The sequence below is a fragment of the Aythya fuligula genome, chromosome 1 (assembly GCF_009819795.1).
Source record: "Aythya fuligula isolate bAytFul2 chromosome 1, bAytFul2.pri, whole genome shotgun sequence".
NCBI lineage: Eukaryota > Metazoa > Chordata > Aves > Anseriformes > Anatidae > Aythya > Aythya fuligula.
Genome location: NC_045559.1, coordinates 114,892,096 through 114,914,513, shown reverse-complemented (window position 1 = coordinate 114,914,513; position 22,418 = coordinate 114,892,096). Strand labels below are relative to the sequence as shown.

General features: G+C 51.9%; 1 protein-coding gene across 1 annotated transcript; it reads right to left on the bottom strand.

Annotated features, from left to right (window-relative positions):
- Positions 1-1,459: 1,459 nt before the first annotated feature.
- LOC116494612 (serine-rich adhesin for platelets-like) lies at positions 1,460-20,532 on the bottom strand. The gene is made up of 4 exons (XM_032196608.1): positions 4,311-20,532; positions 3,151-3,405; positions 2,083-2,195; positions 1,460-1,747 (listed from the first exon to the last, which is right to left on the bottom strand). Exons 1-4 carry the CDS (start codon positions 20,530-20,532, stop codon positions 1,460-1,462), a joined length of 16,878 nt encoding a protein of 5,625 aa, XP_032052499.1.
- Positions 20,533-22,418: the final 1,886 nt, after the last annotated feature.

Sequence of the window (22,418 nt, the reverse complement as noted above, 5' to 3'; positions counted from 1 at the left end):
GTGGTCCAGCTGAATTGTATTGCTTCCCCAGTCACATTCTCAACTTTTATGGATACTGGCACTGCAAAGCGAAAATGTTTCACGCAGCTGAAAGGGACTTTAGTTCACTTACGTAATTCTAAACATTTAATATTTAATCAAAAAAAAGAACAAACTTAACCAGTATAAATTTTTGTTGGTTTTCTATGGGCTAATTTCAGCTTTTCATCCCATTCTCCTGCAAGAGCAGAAAGAAACTGTTTGCTCTATAGAGATAAATTATACATTAATGTACATTATTTGATGCCTCCAAAGCATAAATGGGTGGTATTCTGCTTGCTTCTAGTCTTTTTCACCATAGCAAGGCAGCTGCTGTGATGAGTGTTCTGAGGTAGACTGCTATTTGACTCATAGTGATGTTTTATATAACCAGGAGGATGGACTCACTAAAAAGCTACCATGAAACCCTAAGTTTGAAGAAGTAGACAGAAATATAACAACTGTGCTTCATAATAACATTACAAAAATCACACAACACAGTGATAAAGCACTAGAGGTAGGGGTAGGCGTTTTTGACCTTTTGGAACCTCACTGGGTCTGGGATGGTTTTACCAAGATGTAGAAACTTCCTCGGCTAATATTTGTATAATTATATGTTTTCAGCGGTTATCTCAGGCTTCTCTTTCTGAAGTAATATCTGGAAAATTTACATCACAGCTGATATGACTGATGAAAAATATTATCATATCTGATTTTAATAACTAATCTCAGAACATTTTTATACTGGTATTCAATATTAAATATTTACTTACTGCAAGCTCCTGATGCAAATGTGGTAGCAAAAATGGAATTAGCTGTGGATCCTGTAAATCTACCTGTAGCACTTTTTGGAGGGACTGTAGTCATCTGTTCTGTAAAATAGCAATTTGGAGGCAATGACTAGAATTTCTTTTAGTTTCACCATGTTTATGTGATTTATTTTCATAAACAACTTTCAAAAAACAAGCCCAGAAAATGTGCTTCCATTGTTTGTCTAAATAGTTAGTTATGGCACCTATTCTCATATAAAATTCCATCCATCAAAGGCCAGTATAAGGAAACATAATAAACTATTATCTGAGAGAGGGTCAGGAAGGGAAAAGACATTATATGCAAATTTTTAAGCTTTTTTTTTTTTAATATTATTTTTCATATATGATAAAAATAGTTACGTGAAGGTGGATTCTTCTCTTGTTGACACACTCTTCCTGGAACTTGTGGACTGTTATCTGTGAATCCTTTGTTGCATTGACAGGAATAACTTGCTCCTTCAGCAGTGCAGGTAGCATATTGCGAACAGACATTTAATCCTGGCTGACAACTATTCCTTGCTACAGTACAGTTAAATAAAATAGAAGAGAAAGAAAAATTTTAAATCAGCTATGAAAAAGAGATAAATAGAACATTATTTGCAATTGCCTAATCCCACCTAAATCCCATTTCACTGGATGTTATCATAAATTAAAGATACACCACTATTTGAATTCATAGTCTTGCATGCATTCATACCTTCTATAGCAGTCCTTTTAAGGTCAGCTTTCAATACTGTACTCATGTTAAGGGACTTCGTAAAAGCATCTGAAATCTCTGTCACTGTTACGTTTTCTCCTACGTTCAACACAATGTTGAAGGACACAACCACACTTCCATTCCTGATGCTATTAATTACAATACGCATTTTTCCTTCCTTTATTAGTTTTAGCATCTCCTCTGGCAGATGTCGTTTTATCTGCAAGGTAAAAAGTTTAAGTTATTATCTTTTTTCTCCTTTAAAACTAAGAATTATTACAGCAATATGCTGCCTATAATTCATTTAGAAGCACCTCCGATAGGGTAGGAGTACGTGTAACTGCCAGACAGAATTTCATTTAAATCAGGGCTTCAGAGGACAACAACAACATAAATGAGATGTAAGACCTCAATAAGTACTGCTTTGTTTCTAACCATCATACCTTCTTTCACAACCATACTTAAGATTATTCATACCTGGACCCTTGTGATTGTTGACATGAGAAAGAGCCCAACAGAAAATAAATTTGGAGTTAAAATTCCTAAGGAAAATACCTCCATAATGAAGCGAGTTTCAAAGTCCTTAAATGCTTTACTTGATTTGTTCTCATATTCAGGCAAGAAATCTTCATTAGTAATCCTAGTGGTTCCATTTAAGACTTTTGCAGCTGTGAAGATATTAAAAACAGAATAACCAGCCAAAGTATAGGTACTGTTTAAAAATGTGTCCTCAGATAAACACCTCTAAGGAAAAGTGCAAACCTGAGGTGTATGTGGACAGGTTAATTCCCTACACACCAGCTGGCCAAAGCATAACTCTTAAACACTTTTTGCCATTCACTGACCACTGTATTCCTCACCTTTTATTCAATGCGTCTCTGAGAGAAGAGGACAAGAAGACATTATGAGAAAGGATGATCCACCATACCCTTGGGCTGTGTGCAAGGCAGCTTTGAATAAAATGCAAGAGGCATCACTTTGACCTGCACCCCTTTGACTCTGCACCTTCCAAGATGCTGATTCATGTACCAGACAGTTAATCCTGGAATCACAAATCATGCTGTCCCATGGGAAGGCAGAGCAAGGTAGAGACTCCAGGTATTTCAGCTGGGAACCTAACTGCACTGGCAGATCTTACTGAAAGCATTTGCCATAGAGCTGCTGCTCACAAGAAGAAGCTGAGAAGTGAGAAGTAGGAGCTGCAGGACTCCAGGATTTCCTAGGCTACATGGCTACAGGACAACTGTGTGTTTGAACCTGTTGTCTACCACGTAACCAGGAACTCAAAAGAGGACACAGCTTGCATGTGAAGATATAAGAGCAGGGCAGGCTTGTTGAGTAGGGAGCTATGAGAGACAGACTTGTTGAACAGTGTTTCTAGTTCAGCAATGTTTTGAATATGGCAGAAAGATAAAGGAAGCTTTGGATCTTAGCTCCATTTAAAATCTGAAGATTGTTTTTTAGTGTCTGAAAGTTTGGCCTTCCTCTTCCTATTTGTTTCAGTTTATAGCTTATTCATGTCCAAGAAGGTGCACAATGGAAAAGGGCTTCATTGTCAGGCCACGTGTATGTCAGTATACTGTCAGTCTAATGAAAAAAATTGAAAAGATCCTGATAAAATACCTGTCCGAACTGTCATCGAGGTATTGATACTCATAGAGCAAGTTAAAACATCCACAGATATTTTGTATTCGTGATCAGAAAGCAGGCTTCCAAATGCAATACTGGTTTCATTTATGTTCCTGTTCTCAATCTCTCTGGATCCCTCCCACAGACGCACGCGATAAGGACTGTCTCTTGAGCCACCTTGAGGTTTCCAGCTGAACTGTATCGTTGTGCTTGTTAGATTCTCCAGCCGTATGGAGAGAGAGACAGGAGCTAAAAAGGAAAAAGGAAATCCCTGTAAGACATGTTCTTATATTATGTGTGTTGCTAGGAATGTTGTATAAATGCAAAACTTGTAGTCTACAGGAAAACAAACAAACACCTCTAAAATGCTTTTATAAAGGTATGAAAAACCAAGTTCTTCATCATATTCATCATACACATGCATATGCCATCATGAATATCATGACAGCATTATGAAAAAAAGTTAGGGTAGGATTAACCCAATAGCTTTGTTTTCAAACAAGAAGATTATAATTTTACAAAAAAAAATAAAACCAAATAACACACAAAATACAATATATATTTAATTTCTGAAGGAGAAAAAGTCAGTATTCTCCACTTTTCATTCCATGATTACCATACCAACCATTAGAATAAAAAAGAGATTAATTATGGCATATTCAGTGAAGCAGAACAGTAAACGTTTGAAAAATAATAATAAAAAAAAAATAGAAAAATATTTGCATGGGGAAAAACTGCAAGAGAAAAGAGCTGTGAAAGGACAAAAATATTTTTGACAAATTTCAGCAAGAATGGGATTACAGATAGAGTACAAAACAATAAAAAGAGAACTGAAGTAAAGTGAAAGGATACACTGAGTACTATATAACACAAAATATAAACATGCAATAAAATTAAGGAATATATGAAAAATTGAATAAATAAGAAAAAGAGAAAGCAGTACTAAAAAAGAAATACAATGAAGATTGGAGAATAAACAAGTTGGAATTATATATTACAATATATTTCACAATACAGGAAAAAAAATGAAATAAAAAAAAAATGAAAAAACATACAATTTAAAAAAAAAAAATTAAAATAAGCAAAAACATACCCAAATTCAGACATATTAGCAAAAGATGCAAAAAATAACAGTTAAAATAAGAAACACTTACCACAAGATCCAGACAAAGATGGATGAACTGATGCAGGTGGACTTAATTTAGCCAAGTAGATAGTAGTGCGCATGCTTAATTCTCCACCTCCAACTGTGACCATAGAAGCAGCTGACAAAGTCGTGGAAGGCAGGGAAATGGAAGTCACGTCACGTGCATCAGAGGTAGTGCCGCTCACCTGGGCCGAACTTGGACTTGCCCCTAGGCCAGTACGAGAGCTGGTAGGGCTAGCAGCAGATGCCAGAGATGTAGAAGGCAACGGGCTGGCAGTGGAAGATGATGTGGACCCCACCCCTGCTGTGGCCTGCTCCTGGTTAAGGCCGGTTGTGGTGAGCGCTGTCACAGTTCCCTGTCCAATGCTCGTATCTCCAGCAGTGGTCCAGGAAGCAGGGGACGTGAGGACTGTGGAAAGCTGCGATGTGGCTACCATGCTCGGCTCCGTGCTACTGCTCCTGCTGCTGCTTGGCCCGCTGTTGGACGGCGCAGCTGAGGAGCCAGCAAAGGAAGGGGAGTCACTAATTGCTGTTGATCTGGCTGTCACGGACACAGAGCTGGCACTGCCACTCACTGTGCCCACGCTGGTCATACTGGAGTCGTGACTCACAGATGTGTAGGCGACATTGGTGGCCTCACTACTGCCAGACACCCCAAGTGAACTCCCCATACTAGATGGCGTAGTGGGCACAGTCTGCGTCCTCACTTCCCCAGTTCCAATGGTATCCATGGAAGCAGCTGACAAAGTTGTGGAAGGCAGGGAAATGGAAGTCTCGTCATGTGCGTCAGACGTAGTGCCGCTCACCTGGGGCTTACTGGGACTTTTGCCTAAGCCAGTATGAGTGGTGGCAGGGCTAGCAGCAGAGGCCGGAGACGTAGAAGGTAACGGGCTGGCTGTGGAAGATGACATGGACCCCAGCCCTGCTGTGGCCTCCTCCTGGTTGACGGCGGTCGTGGTGAGCACCGTCACAGTTCCCCGTCCAACGCTAGCAGCTCCAGAGGTGGACCAGGGTACGGGAGACGTGAGAATCGTGGATGGCTGAGACGTGGCTGCCAAGCTCGGCTCAGCACTACTGCTGCTTCTGCTTGGCCCGATGCTGGATGGCACAGCTGAGGAGCCAGCAAGGGAAGGAGAGTCACTGCCTGCTGTCGATCTGGCTGTCAGGGACACAGAACTGGTATTGCCACTCGCTGTGCCCATGCTGGTTGTACTGGAGTCGCCACTCATGGATGTGTAGGCGACGCTGGTGGCCTCGCTCCTGCCAGACACCCCGAGTGAGCTCCCCATACTAGATGGCGTAGTGGGCGCCGTCTGCGTCCTCACTTCTCCGGCTCCCATGGTAACCATGGAAGCAGCTGACAAAGTCGTGGAAGGCAGGGAAATGGAAGTCACGTCACGTGCATCAGAGGTAGTGCCGCTCACCTGGGCCGAACTTGGACTTGCCCCTAGGCCAGTACGAGAGCTGGTAGGGCTAGCAGCAGATGCCAGAGATGTAGAAGGCAACGGGCTGGCAGTGGAAGATGATGTGGACCCCACCCCTGCTGTGGCCTGCTCCTGGTTAAGGCCGGTTGTGGTGAGCGCTGTCACAGTTCCCTGTCCAATGCTCGTATCTCCAGCAGTGGACCAGGAAGCAGGGGACGTGAGGACTGTGGAAAGCTGCGATGTGGCTACCATGCTCGGCTCCGTGCTACTGCTCCTGCTGCTGCTTGGCCCGCTGCTGGACGGCGCAGCTGAGGAGCCAGCAAGGGAAGGAGAATCACTAATTGCTGTTGATCTGGCTGTCACGGACACAGAGCTGGCACTGCCACTCATTGTGCCTACACTGGTCGTACTGGAGTCATGACTCACAGATGTGTAGGTGATGGTGGTGGCCTCACTACTGCCAGACACCCCAAGTGAACTCCCCATACTAGTTGGCGTAGTGGGCGACCTCTCTGTCTTCACTTCTCCAGCTGCCATGGTGCCCACAGAAACAGCCGACAAAGCTGTCAAAGGGAGGGAAATGGAAGTCTCGTCACGTGCGTCAGATGTAGTTCCACTCACATGGGCCATGGTGGAACTTTCGCCTAAGCCAGTACCAGTGGTGGCAGGGCTAGCAGCAGAGGCCAGAGACGTAGAAAGTAATGGGCTAGCTGTGGAAGATGACGTGGACCCCACACCTGTTGTGGCCTGCTCCTGGTTGAGGGCGGTCGTGGTGAGCACTGTCACAGCACCATGCTCAACGCTCATAGTGCCAGCAGTGGACCAGGGAGCAGAGGACGTGAGGACTGCGGAAGGCTGGGATGTGGTTACCAAGCTCGGCTCTGTGCTACTGCTCCTGCTGCTGCTTGGCCCGCTGCTGGACGGTGCAGCTGAGGAGCCAGCAAGGGAAGGAGAGTCACTGCCTGTTGCCGAGCTAGACATTGGTGACAAGGAACTGGCAATGCCACTCGCTGTGCCTATGCTGGTTGCATTTGTGTCCCGACTCAAGGTTGTGTAGGCGACGTTGGGTGCCTTGCTACCATCAGACACCCCAAGTGAGCTCCCCGTACTCGATGGCGTAGTGGGCGCCGTCTGCGTCCTCACTTCTCCGGCTCCCATGGTAACCATGGAAGCAGCTGACAAAGTCGTGGAAGGCAGGGAAATGGAAGTCACGTCACGTGCATCAGAGGTAGTGCCGCTCACCTGGGCCGAACTTGGACTTGCCCCTAGGCCAGTACGAGAGCTGGTAGGGCTAGCAGCAGATGCCAGAGATGTAGAAGGCAACGGGCTGGCAGTGGAAGATGATGTGGACCCCACCCCTGCTGTGGCCTGCTCCTGGTTAAGGCCGGTTGTGGTGAGCGCTGTCACAGTTCCCTGTCCAATGCTCGTATCTCCAGCAGTGGACCAGGAAGCAGGGGACGTGAGGACTATGGAAAGCTGCGATGTGGCTACCATGCCCGGCTCCGTGCTACTGCTCCTGCTGCTGCTTGGCCCGCTGTTGGACGGCGCAGCTGAGGAGCCAGCAAAGGAAGGGGAGTCACTAATTGCTGTTGATCTGGCTGTCACGGACACAGAGCTGGCACTGCCACTCACTGTGCCCACGCTGGTCATACTGGAGTCGTGACTCACAGATGTGTAGGCGACATTGGTGGCCTCACTACTGCCAGACACCCCAAGTGAACTCCCCATACTAGATGGCGTAGTGGGCACAGTCTGCGTCCTCACTTCCCCAGTTCCAATGGTATCCATGGAAGCAGCTGACAAAGTTGTGGAAGGCAGGGAAATGGAAGTCTCGTCATGTGCGTCAGACGTAGTGCCGCTCACCTGGGGCTTACTGGGACTTTTGCCTAAGCCAGTATGAGTGGTGGCAGGGCTAGCAGCAGAGGCCGGAGACGTAGAAGGTAACGGGCTGGCTGTGGAAGATGACATGGACCCCAGCCCTGCTGTGGCCTCCTCCTGGTTGACGGCGGTCGTGGTGAGCACCGTCACAGTTCCCCGTCCAACGCTCGCAGCTCCAGAGGTGGACCAGGGTACGGGAGACGTGAGAATCGTGGATGGCTGAGACGTGGCTGCCAAGCTCGGCTCAGCACTACTGCTGCTTCTGCTTGGCCCGATGCTGGATGGCACAGCTGAGGAGCCAGCAAGGGAAGGAGAGTCACTGCCTGCTGTCGATCTGGCTGTCAGGGACACAGAACTGGTATTGCCACTCGCTGTGCCCATGCTGGTTGTACTGGAGTCGCCACTCATGGATGTGTAGGCGACGCTGGTGGCCTCGCTCCTGCCAGACACCCCGAGTGAGCTCCCCATACTAGACGGCGCAGTGGGCGCCGTCTGCGTCCTCACTTCTCCGGCTCCCATGGTAACCATGGAAGCAGCTGACAAAGTCGTGGAAGGCAGGGAAATGGAAGTCACGTCACGTGCATCAGAGGTAGTGCCGCTCACCTGGGCCGAACTTGGACTTGCCCCTAGGCCAGTACGAGAGCTGGTAGGGCTAGCAGCAGATGCCAGAGATGTAGAAGGCAACGGGCTGGCAGTGGAAGATGATGTGGACCCCACCCCTGCTGTGGCCTGCTCCTGGTTAAGGCCGGTTGTGGTGAGCGCTGTCACAGTTCCCTGTCCAATGCTCGTATCTCCAGCAGTGGTCCAGGAAGCAGGGGACGTGAGGACTGTGGAAAGCTGCGATGTGGCTACCATGCTCGGCTCCGTGCTACTGCTCCTGCTGCTGCTTGGCCCGCTGCTGGACGGCGCAGCTGAGGAGCCAGCAAGGGAAGGAGAATCACTAATTGCTGTTGATCTGGCTGTCACGGACACAGAGCTGGCACTGCCACTCATTGTGCCTACACTGGTCGTACTGGAGTCATGACTCACAGATGTGTAGGTGATGGTGGTGGCCTCACTACTGCCAGACACCCCAAGTGAACTCCCCATACTAGTTGGCGTAGTGGGCGACCTCTCTGTCTTCACTTCTCCAGCTGCCATGGTGCCCACAGAAACAGCCGACAAAGCTGTCAAAGGGAGGGAAATGGAAGTCTCGTCACGTGCGTCAGATGTAGTTCCACTCACATGGGCCATGGTGGAACTTTCGCCTAAGCCAGTACCAGTGGTGGCAGGGCTAGCAGCAGAGGCCAGAGACGTAGAAAGTAATGGGCTAGCTGTGGAAGATGACGTGGACCCCACACCTGTTGTGGCCTGCTCCTGGTTGAGGGCGGTCGTGGTGAGCACTGTCACAGCACCATGCTCAACGCTCATAGTGCCAGCAGTGGACCAGGGAGCAGAGGACGTGAGGACTGCGGAAGGCTGGGATGTGGCTACCAAGCTCGGCTCTGTGCTACTGCTCCTGCTGCTGCTTGGCCCGCTGCTGGACGGTGCAGCTGAGGAGCCAGCAAGGGAAGGAGAGTCACTGCCTGTTGCCGAGCTAGACATTGGTGACAAGGAACTGGCAATGCCACTCGCTGTGCCTATGCTGGTTGCATTTGTGTCCCGACTCAAGGTTGTGTAGGCGACGTTGGGTGCCTTGCTACCATCAGACACCCCAAGTGAGCTCCCCGTACTCGATGGCGTAGTGGGCGCCGTCTGCGTCCTCACTTCTCCGGCTCCCATGGTAACCATGGAAGCAGCTGACAAAGTCGTGGAAGGCAGGGAAATGGAAGTCACGTCACGTGCATCAGAGGTAGTGCCGCTCACCTGGGCCGAACTTGGACTTGCCCCTAGGCCAGTACGAGAGCTGGTAGGGCTAGCAGCAGATGCCAGAGATGTAGAAGGCAACGGGCTGGCAGTGGAAGATGATGTGGACCCCACCCCTGCTGTGGCCTGCTCCTGGTTAAGGCCGGTTGTGGTGAGCGCTGTCACAGTTCCCTGTCCAATGCTCGTATCTCCAGCAGTGGACCAGGAAGCAGGGGACGTGAGGACTATGGAAAGCTGCGATGTGGCTACCATGCCCGGCTCCGTGCTACTGCTCCTGCTGCTGCTTGGCCCGCTGTTGGACGGCGCAGCTGAGGAGCCAGCAAAGGAAGGGGAGTCACTAATTGCTGTTGATCTGGCTGTCACGGACACAGAGCTGGCACTGCCACTCACTGTGCCCACGCTGGTCATACTGGAGTCGTGACTCACAGATGTGTAGGCGACATTGGTGGCCTCACTACTGCCAGACACCCCAAGTGAACTCCCCATACTAGATGGCGTAGTGGGCACAGTCTGCGTCCTCACTTCCCCAGTTCCAATGGTATCCATGGAAGCAGCTGACAAAGTTGTGGAAGGCAGGGAAATGGAAGTCTCGTCATGTGCGTCAGACGTAGTGCCGCTCACCTGGGGCTTACTGGGACTTTTGCCTAAGCCAGTATGAGTGGTGGCAGGGCTAGCAGCAGAGGCCGGAGACGTAGAAGGTAACGGGCTGGCTGTGGAAGATGACATGGACCCCAGCCCTGCTGTGGCCTCCTCCTGGTTGACGGCGGTCGTGGTGAGCACCGTCACAGTTCCCCGTCCAACGCTCGCAGCTCCAGAGGTGGACCAGGGTACGGGAGACGTGAGAATCGTGGATGGCTGAGACGTGGCTGCCAAGCTCGGCTCAGCACTACTGCTGCTTCTGCTTGGCCCGATGCTGGATGGCACAGCTGAGGAGCCAGCAAGGGAAGGAGAGTCACTGCCTGCTGTCGATCTGGCTGTCAGGGACACAGAACTGGTATTGCCACTCGCTGTGCCCATGCTGGTTGTACTGGAGTCGCCACTCATGGATGTGTAGGCGACGCTGGTGGCCTCGCTCCTGCCAGACACCCCGAGTGAGCTCCCCATACTAGACGGCGCAGTGGGCGCCGTCTGCGTCCTCACTTCTCCGGCTCCCATGGTAACCATGGAAGCAGCTGACAAAGTCGTGGAAGGCAGGGAAATGGAAGTCACGTCACGTGCATCAGAGGTAGTGCCGCTCACCTGGGCCGAACTTGGACTTGCCCCTAGGCCAGTACGAGAGCTGGTAGGGCTAGCAGCAGATGCCAGAGATGTAGAAGGCAACGGGCTGGCAGTGGAAGATGATGTGGACCCCACCCCTGCTGTGGCCTGCTCCTGGTTAAGGCCGGTTGTGGTGAGCGCTGTCACAGTTCCCTGTCCAATGCTCGTATCTCCAGCAGTGGTCCAGGAAGCAGGGGACGTGAGGACTGTGGAAAGCTGCGATGTGGCTACCATGCTCGGCTCCGTGCTACTGCTCCTGCTGCTGCTTGGCCCGCTGCTGGACGGCGCAGCTGAGGAGCCAGCAAGGGAAGGAGAATCACTAATTGCTGTTGATCTGGCTGTCACGGACACAGAGCTGGCACTGCCACTCATTGTGCCTACACTGGTCGTACTGGAGTCATGACTCACAGATGTGTAGGTGATGGTGGTGGCCTCACTACTGCCAGACACCCCAAGTGAACTCCCCATACTAGTTGGCGTAGTGGGCGACCTCTCTGTCTTCACTTCTCCAGCTGCCATGGTGCCCACAGAAACAGCCGACAAAGCTGTCAAAGGGAGGGAAATGGAAGTCTCGTCACGTGCGTCAGATGTAGTTCCACTCACATGGGCCATGGTGGAACTTTCGCCTAAGCCAGTACCAGTGGTGGCAGGGCTAGCAGCAGAGGCCAGAGACGTAGAAAGTAATGGGCTAGCTGTGGAAGATGACGTGGACCCCACACCTGTTGTGGCCTGCTCCTGGTTGAGGGCGGTCGTGGTGAGCACTGTCACAGCACCATGCTCAACGCTCATAGTGCCAGCAGTGGACCAGGGAGCAGAGGACGTGAGGACTGCGGAAGGCTGGGATGTGGCTACCAAGCTCGGCTCTGTGCTACTGCTCCTGCTGCTGCTTGGCCCGCTGCTGGACGGTGCAGCTGAGGAGCCAGCAAGGGAAGGAGAGTCACTGCCTGTTGCCGAGCTAGACATTGGTGACAAGGAACTGGCAATGCCACTCGCTGTGCCTATGCTGGTTGCATTTGTGTCCCGACTCAAGGTTGTGTAGGCGACGTTGGGTGCCTTGCTACCATCAGACACCCCAAGTGAGCTCCCCGTACTCGATGGCGTAGTGGGCGCCGTCTGCGTCCTCACTTCTCCGGCTCCCATGGTAACCATGGAAGCAGCTGACAAAGTCGTGGAAGGCAGGGAAATGGAAGTCACGTCACGTGCATCAGAGGTAGTGCCGCTCACCTGGGCCGAACTTGGACTTGCCCCTAGGCCAGTACGAGAGCTGGTAGGGCTAGCAGCAGATGCCAGAGATGTAGAAGGCAACGGGCTGGCAGTGGAAGATGATGTGGACCCCACCCCTGCTGTGGCCTGCTCCTGGTTAAGGCCGGTTGTGGTGAGCGCTGTCACAGTTCCCTGTCCAATGCTCGTATCTCCAGCAGTGGACCAGGAAGCAGGGGACGTGAGGACTATGGAAAGCTGCGATGTGGCTACCATGCCCGGCTCCGTGCTACTGCTCCTGCTGCTGCTTGGCCCGCTGTTGGACGGCGCAGCTGAGGAGCCAGCAAAGGAAGGGGAGTCACTAATTGCTGTTGATCTGGCTGTCACGGACACAGAGCTGGCACTGCCACTCACTGTGCCCACGCTGGTCATACTGGAGTCGTGACTCACAGATGTGTAGGCGACATTGGTGGCCTCACTACTGCCAGACACCCCAAGTGAACTCCCCATACTAGATGGCGTAGTGGGCACAGTCTGCGTCCTCACTTCCCCAGTTCCAATGGTATCCATGGAAGCAGCTGACAAAGTTGTGGAAGGCAGGGAAATGGAAGTCTCGTCATGTGCGTCAGACGTAGTGCCGCTCACCTGGGGCTTACTGGGACTTTTGCCTAAGCCAGTATGAGTGGTGGCAGGGCTAGCAGCAGAGGCCGGAGACGTAGAAGGTAACGGGCTGGCTGTGGAAGATGACATGGACCCCAGCCCTGCTGTGGCCTCCTCCTGGTTGACGGCGGTCGTGGTGAGCACCGTCACAGTTCCCCGTCCAACGCTCGCAGCTCCAGAGGTGGACCAGGGTACGGGAGACGTGAGAATCGTGGATGGCTGAGACGTGGCTGCCAAGCTCGGCTCAGCACTACTGCTGCTTCTGCTTGGCCCGATGCTGGATGGCACAGCTGAGGAGCCAGCAAGGGAAGGAGAGTCACTGCCTGCTGTCGATCTGGCTGTCAGGGACACAGAACTGGTATTGCCACTCGCTGTGCCCATGCTGGTTGTACTGGAGTCGCCACTCATGGATGTGTAGGCGACGCTGGTGGCCTCGCTCCTGCCAGACACCCCGAGTGAGCTCCCCATACTAGACGGCGCAGTGGGCGCCGTCTGCGTCCTCACTTCTCCGGCTCCCATGGTAACCATGGAAGCAGCTGACAAAGTCGTGGAAGGCAGGGAAATGGAAGTCACGTCACGTGCATCAGAGGTAGTGCCGCTCACCTGGGCCGAACTTGGACTTGCCCCTAGGCCAGTACGAGAGCTGGTAGGGCTAGCAGCAGATGCCAGAGATGTAGAAGGCAACGGGCTGGCAGTGGAAGATGATGTGGACCCCACCCCTGCTGTGGCCTGCTCCTGGTTAAGGCCGGTTGTGGTGAGCGCTGTCACAGTTCCCTGTCCAATGCTCGTATCTCCAGCAGTGGTCCAGGAAGCAGGGGACGTGAGGACTGTGGAAAGCTGCGATGTGGCTACCATGCTCGGCTCCGTGCTACTGCTCCTGCTGCTGCTTGGCCCGCTGCTGGACGGCGCAGCTGAGGAGCCAGCAAGGGAAGGAGAATCACTAATTGCTGTTGATCTGGCTGTCACGGACACAGAGCTGGCACTGCCACTCATTGTGCCTACACTGGTCGTACTGGAGTCATGACTCACAGATGTGTAGGTGATGGTGGTGGCCTCACTACTGCCAGACACCCCAAGTGAACTCCCCATACTAGTTGGCGTAGTGGGCGACCTCTCTGTCTTCACTTCTCCAGCTGCCATGGTGCCCACAGAAACAGCCGACAAAGCTGTCAAAGGGAGGGAAATGGAAGTCTCGTCACGTGCGTCAGATGTAGTTCCACTCACATGGGCCATGGTGGAACTTTCGCCTAAGCCAGTACCAGTGGTGGCAGGGCTAGCAGCAGAGGCCAGAGACGTAGAAAGTAATGGGCTAGCTGTGGAAGATGACGTGGACCCCACACCTGTTGTGGCCTGCTCCTGGTTGAGGGCGGTCGTGGTGAGCACTGTCACAGCACCATGCTCAACGCTCATAGTGCCAGCAGTGGACCAGGGAGCAGAGGACGTGAGGACTGCGGAAGGCTGGGATGTGGCTACCAAGCTCGGCTCTGTGCTACTGCTCCTGCTGCTGCTTGGCCCGCTGCTGGACGGTGCAGCTGAGGAGCCAGCAAGGGAAGGAGAGTCACTGCCTGTTGCCGAGCTAGACATTGGTGACAAGGAACTGGCAATGCCACTCGCTGTGCCTATGCTGGTTGCATTTGTGTCCCGACTCAAGGTTGTGTAGGCGACGTTGGGTGCCTTGCTACCATCAGACACCCCAAGTGAGCTCCCCGTACTCGATGGCGTAGTGGGCGCCGTCTGCGTCCTCACTTCTCCGGCTCCCATGGTAACCATGGAAGCAGCTGACAAAGTCGTGGAAGGCAGGGAAATGGAAGTCACGTCACGTGCATCAGAGGTAGTGCCGCTCACCTGGGCCGAACTTGGACTTGCCCCTAGGCCAGTACGAGAGCTGGTAGGGCTAGCAGCAGATGCCAGAGATGTAGAAGGCAACGGGCTGGCAGTGGAAGATGATGTGGACCCCACCCCTGCTGTGGCCTGCTCCTGGTTAAGGCCGGTTGTGGTGAGCGCTGTCACAGTTCCCTGTCCAATGCTCGTATCTCCAGCAGTGGACCAGGAAGCAGGGGACGTGAGGACTATGGAAAGCTGCGATGTGGCTACCATGCCCGGCTCCGTGCTACTGCTCCTGCTGCTGCTTGGCCCGCTGTTGGACGGCGCAGCTGAGGAGCCAGCAAAGGAAGGGGAGTCACTAATTGCTGTTGATCTGGCTGTCACGGACACAGAGCTGGCACTGCCACTCACTGTGCCCACGCTGGTCATACTGGAGTCGTGACTCACAGATGTGTAGGCGACATTGGTGGCCTCACTACTGCCAGACACCCCAAGTGAACTCCCCATACTAGATGGCGTAGTGGGCACAGTCTGCGTCCTCACTTCCCCAGTTCCAATGGTATCCATGGAAGCAGCTGACAAAGTTGTGGAAGGCAGGGAAATGGAAGTCTCGTCATGTGCGTCAGACGTAGTGCCGCTCACCTGGGGCTTACTGGGACTTTTGCCTAAGCCAGTATGAGTGGTGGCAGGGCTAGCAGCAGAGGCCGGAGACGTAGAAGGTAACGGGCTGGCTGTGGAAGATGACATGGACCCCAGCCCTGCTGTGGCCTCCTCCTGGTTGACGGCGGTCGTGGTGAGCACCGTCACAGTTCCCCGTCCAACGCTCGCAGCTCCAGAGGTGGACCAGGGTACGGGAGACGTGAGAATCGTGGATGGCTGAGACGTGGCTGCCAAGCTCGGCTCAGCACTACTGCTGCTTCTGCTTGGCCCGATGCTGGATGGCACAGCTGAGGAGCCAGCAAGGGAAGGAGAGTCACTGCCTGCTGTCGATCTGGCTGTCAGGGACACAGAACTGGTATTGCCACTCGCTGTGCCCATGCTGGTTGTACTGGAGTCGCCACTCATGGATGTGTAGGCGACGCTGGTGGCCTCGCTCCTGCCAGACACCCCGAGTGAGCTCCCCATACTAGATGGCGCAGTGGGCGCCGTCTGCGTCCTCACTTCTCCGGCTCCCATGGTAACCATGGAAGCAGCTGACAAAGTCGTGGAAGGCAGGGAAATGGAAGTCACGTCACGTGCATCAGAGGTAGTGCCGCTCACCTGGGCCGAACTTGGACTTGCCCCTAGGCCAGTACGAGAGCTGGTAGGGCTAGCAGCAGATGCCAGAGATGTAGAAGGCAACGGGCTGGCAGTGGAAGATGATGTGGACCCCACCCCTGCTGTGGCCTGCTCCTGGTTAAGGCCGGTTGTGGTGAGCGCTGTCACAGTTCCCTGTCCAATGCTCGTATCTCCAGCAGTGGACCAGGAAGCAGGGGACGTGAGGACTGTGGAAAGCTGCGATGTGGCTACCATGCTCGGCTCCGTGCTACTGCTCCTGCTGCTGCTTGGCCCGCTGCTGGACGGCGCAGCTGAGGAGCCAGCAAGGGAAGGAGAATCACTAATTGCTGTTGATCTGGCTGTCACGGACACAGAGCTGGCACTGCCACTCATTGTGCCTACACTGGTCGTACTGGAGTCATGACTCACAGATGTGTAGGTGATGGTGGTGGCCTCACTACTGCCAGACACCCCAAGTGAACTCCCCATACTAGCTGGCGTAGTGGGCGACCTCTCTGTCTTCACTTCTCCAGCTGCCATGGTGCCCACAGAAACAGCCGACAAAGCTGTCAAAGGGAGGGAAATGGAAGTCTCGTCACGTGCGTCAGATGTAGTTCCACTCACATGGGCCATGGTGGAACTTTCGCCTAAGCCAGTACCAGTGGTGGCAGGGCTAGCAGCAGAGGCCAGAGACGTAGAAAGTAATGGGCTAGCTGTGGAAGATGACGTGGACCCCACACCTGTTGTGGCCTGCTCCTGGTTGAGGGCGGTCGTGGTGAGCACTGTCACAGCACCATGCTCAACGCTCATAGTGCCAGCAGTGGACCAGGGAGCAGAGGACGTGAGGACTGCGGAAGGCTGGGATGTGGCTACCAAGCTCGGCTCTGTGCTACTGCTCCTGCTGCTGCTTGGCCCGCTGCTGGACGGTGCAGCTGAGGAGCCAGCAAGGGAAGGAGAGTCACTGCCTGTTGCCGAGCTAGACATTGGTGACAAGGAACTGGCAATGCCACTCGCTGTGCCTATGCTGGTTGCATTTGTGTCCCAACTAAAGGTTGTGTAGGCGACGTTGGGTGCCTTGCTACCATCAGACACCCCAAGTGAGCTCCCTGTACTCGATGGCGTAGTGGGCGCCGTCTGCGTCCTCACTTCTCCGGCTCCCATGGTAACCATGGAAGCAGCTGACAAAGTCGTGGAAGGCAGGGAAATGGAAGTCACGTCACGTGCATCAGAGGTAGTGCCGCTCACCTGGGCCGAACTTGGACTTGCCCCTAGGCCAGTACGAGAGCTGGTAGGGCTAGCAGCAGATGCCAGAGATGTAGAAGGCAACGGGCTGGCAGTGGAAGATGATGTGGACCCCACCCCTGCTGTGGCCTGCTCCTGGTTAAGGCCGGTTGTGGTGAGCGCTGTCACAGTTCCCTGTCCAATGCTCGTATCTCCAGCAGTGGACCAGGAAGCAGGGGACGTGAGGACTGTGGAAAGCTGCGATGTGGCTACCATGCTCGGCTCCGTGCTACTGCTCCTGCTGCTGCTTGGCCCGCTGTTGGACGGCGCAGCTGAGGAGCCAGCAAAGGAAGGGGAGTCACTAATTGCTGTTGATCTGGCTGTCACGGACACAGAGCTGGCACTGCCACTCACTGTGCCCACGCTGGTCATACTGGAGTCGTGACTCACAGATGTGTAGGCGACATTGGTGGCCTCACTACTGCCAGACACCCCAAGTGAACTCCCCATACTAGATGGCGTAGTGGGCACAGTCTGCGTCCTCACTTCCCCAGTTCCAATGGTATCCATGGAAGCAGCTGACAAAGTTGTGGAAGGCAGGGAAATGGAAGTCTCGTCATGTGCGTCAGACGTAGTGCCGCTCACCTGGGGCTTACTGGGACTTTTGCCTAAGCCAGTATGAGTGGTGGCAGGGCTAGCAGCAGAGGCCGGAGACGTAGAAGGTAACGGGCTGGCTGTGGAAGATGACATGGACCCCAGCCCTGCTGTGGCCTCCTCCTGGTTGACGGCAGTCGTGGTGAGCACCGTCACAGTTCCCCGTCCAACGCTCGCAGCTCCAGAGGTGGACCAGGGTACGGGAGACGTGAGAATCGTGGATGGCTGAGACGTGGCTGCCAAGCTCGGCTCAGCACTACTGCTGCTTCTGCTTGGCCCGATGCTGGATGGCACAGCTGAGGAGCCAGCAAGGGAAGGAGAGTCACTGCCTGCTGTCGATCTGGCTGTCAGGGACACAGAACTGGTATTGCCACTCGCTGTGCCCATGCTGGTTGTACTGGAGTCGCCACTCATGGATGTGTAGGCGACGCTGGTGGCCTCGCTCCTGCCAGACACCCCGAGTGAGCTCCCCATACTAGACGGCGCAGTGGGCGCCGTCTGCGTCCTCACTTCTCCGGCTCCCATGGTAACCATGGAAGCAGCTGACAAAGTCGTGGAAGGCAGGGAAATGGAAGTCACGTCACGTGCATCAGAGGTAGTGCCGCTCACCTGGGCCGAACTTGGACTTGCCCCTAGGCCAGTACGAGAGCTGGTAGGGCTAGCAGCAGATGCCAGAGATGTAGAAGGCAACGGGCTGGCAGTGGAAGATGATGTGGACCCCACCCCTGCTGTGGCCTGCTCCTGGTTAAGGCCGGTTGTGGTGAGCGCTGTCACAGTTCCCTGTCCAATGCTCGTATCTCCAGCAGTGGACCAGGAAGCAGGGGACGTGAGGACTGTGGAAAGCTGCGATGTGGCTACCATGCTCGGCTCCGTGCTACTGCTCCTGCTGCTGCTTGGCCCGCTGCTGGACGGCGCAGCTGAGGAGCCAGCAAGGGAAGGAGAATCACTAATTGCTGTTGATCTGGCTGTCACGGACACAGAGCTGGCACTGCCACTCATTGTGCCTACACTGGTCGTACTGGAGTCATGACTCACAGATGTGTAGGTGATGGTGGTGGCCTCACTACTGCCAGACACCCCAAGTGAACTCCCCATACTAGTTGGCGTAGTGGGCGACCTCTCTGTCTTCACTTCTCCAGCTGCCATGGTGCCCACAGAAACAGCCGACAAAGCTGTCAAAGGGAGGGAAATGGAAGTCTCGTCACGTGCGTCAGATGTAGTTCCACTCACATGGGCCATGGTGGAACTTTCGCCTAAGCCAGTACCAGTGGTGGCAGGGCTAGCAGCAGAGGCCAGAGACGTAGAAAGTAATGGGCTAGCTGTGGAAGATGACGTGGACCCCACACCTGTTGTGGCCTGCTCCTGGTTGAGGGCGGTCGTGGTGAGCACTGTCACAGCACCATGCTCAACGCTCATAGTGCCAGCAGTGGACCAGGGAGCAGAGGACGTGAGGACTGCGGAAGGCTGGGATGTGGCTACCAAGCTCGGCTCTGTGCTACTGCTCCTGCTGCTGCTTGGCCCGCTGCTGGACGGTGCAGCTGAGGAGCCAGCAAGGGAAGGAGAGTCACTGCCTGTTGCCGAGCTAGACATTGGTGACAAGGAACTGGCAATGCCACTCGCTGTGCCTATGCTGGTTGCATTTGTGTCCCAACTCAAGGTTGTGTAGGCGACGTTGGGTGCCTTGCTACCATCAGACACCCCAAGTGAGCTCCCCGTACTCGATGGCGTAGTGGGCGCCGTCTGCGTCCTCACTTCTCCGGCTCCCATGGTAACCATGGAAGCAGCTGACAAAGTCGTGGAAGGCAGGGAAATGGAAGTCACGTCACGTGCATCAGAGGTAGTGCCGCTCACCTGGGCCGAACTTGGACTTGCCCCTAGGCCAGTACGAGAGCTGGTAGGGCTAGCAGCAGATGCCAGAGATGTAGAAGGCAACGGGCTGGCAGTGGAAGATGATGTGGACCCCGCCCCTGCTGTGGCCTGCTCCTGGTTAAGGCCGGTTGTGGTGAGCGCTGTCACAGTTCCCTGTCCAATGCTCGTATCTCCAGCAGTGGACCAGGAAGCAGGGGACGTGAGGACTGTGGAAAGCTGCGATGTGGCTACCATGCTCGGCTCCGTGCTACTGCTCCTGCTGCTGCTTGGCCCGCTGCTGGACGGCGCAGCTGAGGAGCCAGCAAAGGAAGGGGAGTCACTAATTGCTGTTGATCTGGCTGTCACGGACACAGAGCTGGCACTGCCACTCACTGTGCCCACGCTGGTCATACTGGAGTCGTGACTCACAGATGTGTAGGCGACATTGGTGGCCTCACTACTGCCAGACACCCCAAGTGAACTCCCCATACTAGATGGCGTAGTGGGCACAGTCTGCGTCCTCACTTCCCCAGTTCCAATGGTATCCATGGAAGCAGCTGACAAAGTTGTGGAAGGCAGGGAAATGGAAGTCTCGTCATGTGCGTCAGACGTAGTGCCGCTCACCTGGGGCTTACTGGGACTTTTGCCTAAGCCAGTATGAGTGGTGGCAGGGCTAGCAGCAGAGGCCGGAGACGTAGAAGGTAACGGGCTGGCTGTGGAAGATGACATGGACCCCAGCCCTGCTGTGGCCTCCTCCTGGTTGACGGCGGTCGTGGTGAGCACCGTCACAGTTCCCCGTCCAACGCTCGCAGCTCCAGAGGTGGACCAGGGTACGGGAGACGTGAGAATCGTGGATGGCTGAGACGTGGCTGCCAAGCTCGGCTCAGCACTACTGCTGCTTCTGCTTGGCCCGATGCTGGATGGCACAGCTGAGGAGCCAGCAAGGGAAGGAGAGTCACTGCCTGCTGTCGATCTGGCTGTCAGGGACACAGAACTGGTATTGCCACTCGCTGTGCCCATGCTGGTTGTACTGGAGTCGCCACTCATGGATGTGTGGGCGACACTGGTGGCCTCACTACTGCCAGACACCCTGAGTGAGCTCCCCATCGTAGAGGTTTTAATCGTCGTCGTGTACACCTTGACTTCTCGAGTTGCCATCATGTCTATGGAAGGAGTTGAGAAAGATATGTGGGGGAGAGAATTTTAAATGATTTCTTGCCCATTGGACATAATGCCTTTCACCAATTTCCTCCTTTCATTTTGGTATTGATGTACATATAATGCATGTTCCATGTTAAATGGCTGTTTTAGTTACTCTAAGGTTTTGCTTTGCAGTCATGTTTTTACACTTAATTTTGTCTTTCTTATACTGTGATGAACTTCATAGTCTTTTATTTTATTTTAAGTTTGGACTAACTTTCTCCATTTTCTTTTCTCTGATATTTTCATTTATTTTCTCTAATCATCCTTCTATTTTTATTATCCTTCTCTTTTTTTATATATATTTATAGTTTTTTTATTTTATTGATTTCCAAATGTTTATTTTTTATTCTACATCATTTAATAGATTTTAACCAGCTTTCTGTATGCGCTGTTTTTTGTTTTTGAGAATATATTTTTTCTTGTAGAAAATCTAAATCTTTTTTTTTTATTTTAGAGAAATAATTAGGAAAATATGTTTTTCAAATATGGCAAGTTTTAGTATAATTTTGTCTTCTTTAGTCTTTTTTTTTTTTCTTTGTAAGGCATTAATGTCTTCACTATACTGTTCGTCTCAGGTATGGTAGAGCGTTTATCCTGAATCTATTTTTTTATATTACTGAAATCATTAATTGTCTTTGGAGAAAATTCTTTTTTTGTTGCTGTTTTGTTTACCTGTACCTCTGATTATTAATCAATAGTAACTACTGTTGTTTGCATGAAGACTGTAACATTTATTACCCGCCTCATATTTCTTTAAAGGGAAAATCAAATCATTTTTCTGTTGTGATTATATACAGACTAGTTCAGACTTATTTCATTTACTTGCCCTATTTATTCTATCTTGATTTTGAGTGGTGTCTTTTACTTTTCCCCCTTCTAAAACATGGATACAGTTGTGTGTTTTGTTTTGTTTTTCTCAATGTAATATCAGTCCTTAGCAACACCTAGTTAATATGCTATTTCTTTATTTTCAGCTGTGTGTATCGTAAAGGATACATGCACCATGTGCGCTAAAGTAGCTAAATCAAAGAACTATACTAGTTAACTTCTTTTGGCTAATATGTCTGTATAACCAAACTGGCATTTATTGTATCATTTAGTATATCTTTAACAGTGTGTAATTTAGACATATTTTGCAAAATTCCTCCTACAGACCAATAAATTTTCTGCATCCCAATACAGCTTAAGTCGTACAACTCTCTGTATGTATCCCTTGGATTCTTAATAGCAACTACTGATAATCACTAAAGAAACTTACACTCATCTGTATTGAATGACATGGAGCTAGACAGAAAGAGTAAAATAAGGGAGGACTCTTAGTTTCTAGGTATTTCAAACAGATCTTCCATTACAGTGAGTGAACAGCACAATTAATATAACCCTGTCCACATTTTCTTATCATTTTTTTTCCCAAAGAGTCTTTCAGGGAAGAAAGATCAGCAAAACAGTGTTCATTGGTCTCATAACTAAGAAATTTAAGAACAAAAAACATCAGGAAATGTGGTCAAATGCTGTGTTTCATCTTTTTAGATGAGTCTTCCACATACTTTGCTCTCACTATTTTATTTACTTGCAGCTTTATGCCCCCACTAAAATACCTACTGAAATATACATATTCAATAGAAATTTAAAAATAAATTGTAACTGTAAATATTATGTGCATTTATTTTATGTTGATTTTTAACCACCACCACCCCACCACTCTCAAGATTATTGTTTCAAATCTATCTCCAGGACCTCGAAATATATCACAAGAGTAAGTAGTAAGATTTTAACTTACACAGAAGAGAGAAAACGAAGTGCCAAAGGTAACTCCGAGTCCCCATGATAAGTTTTCTCCTCCT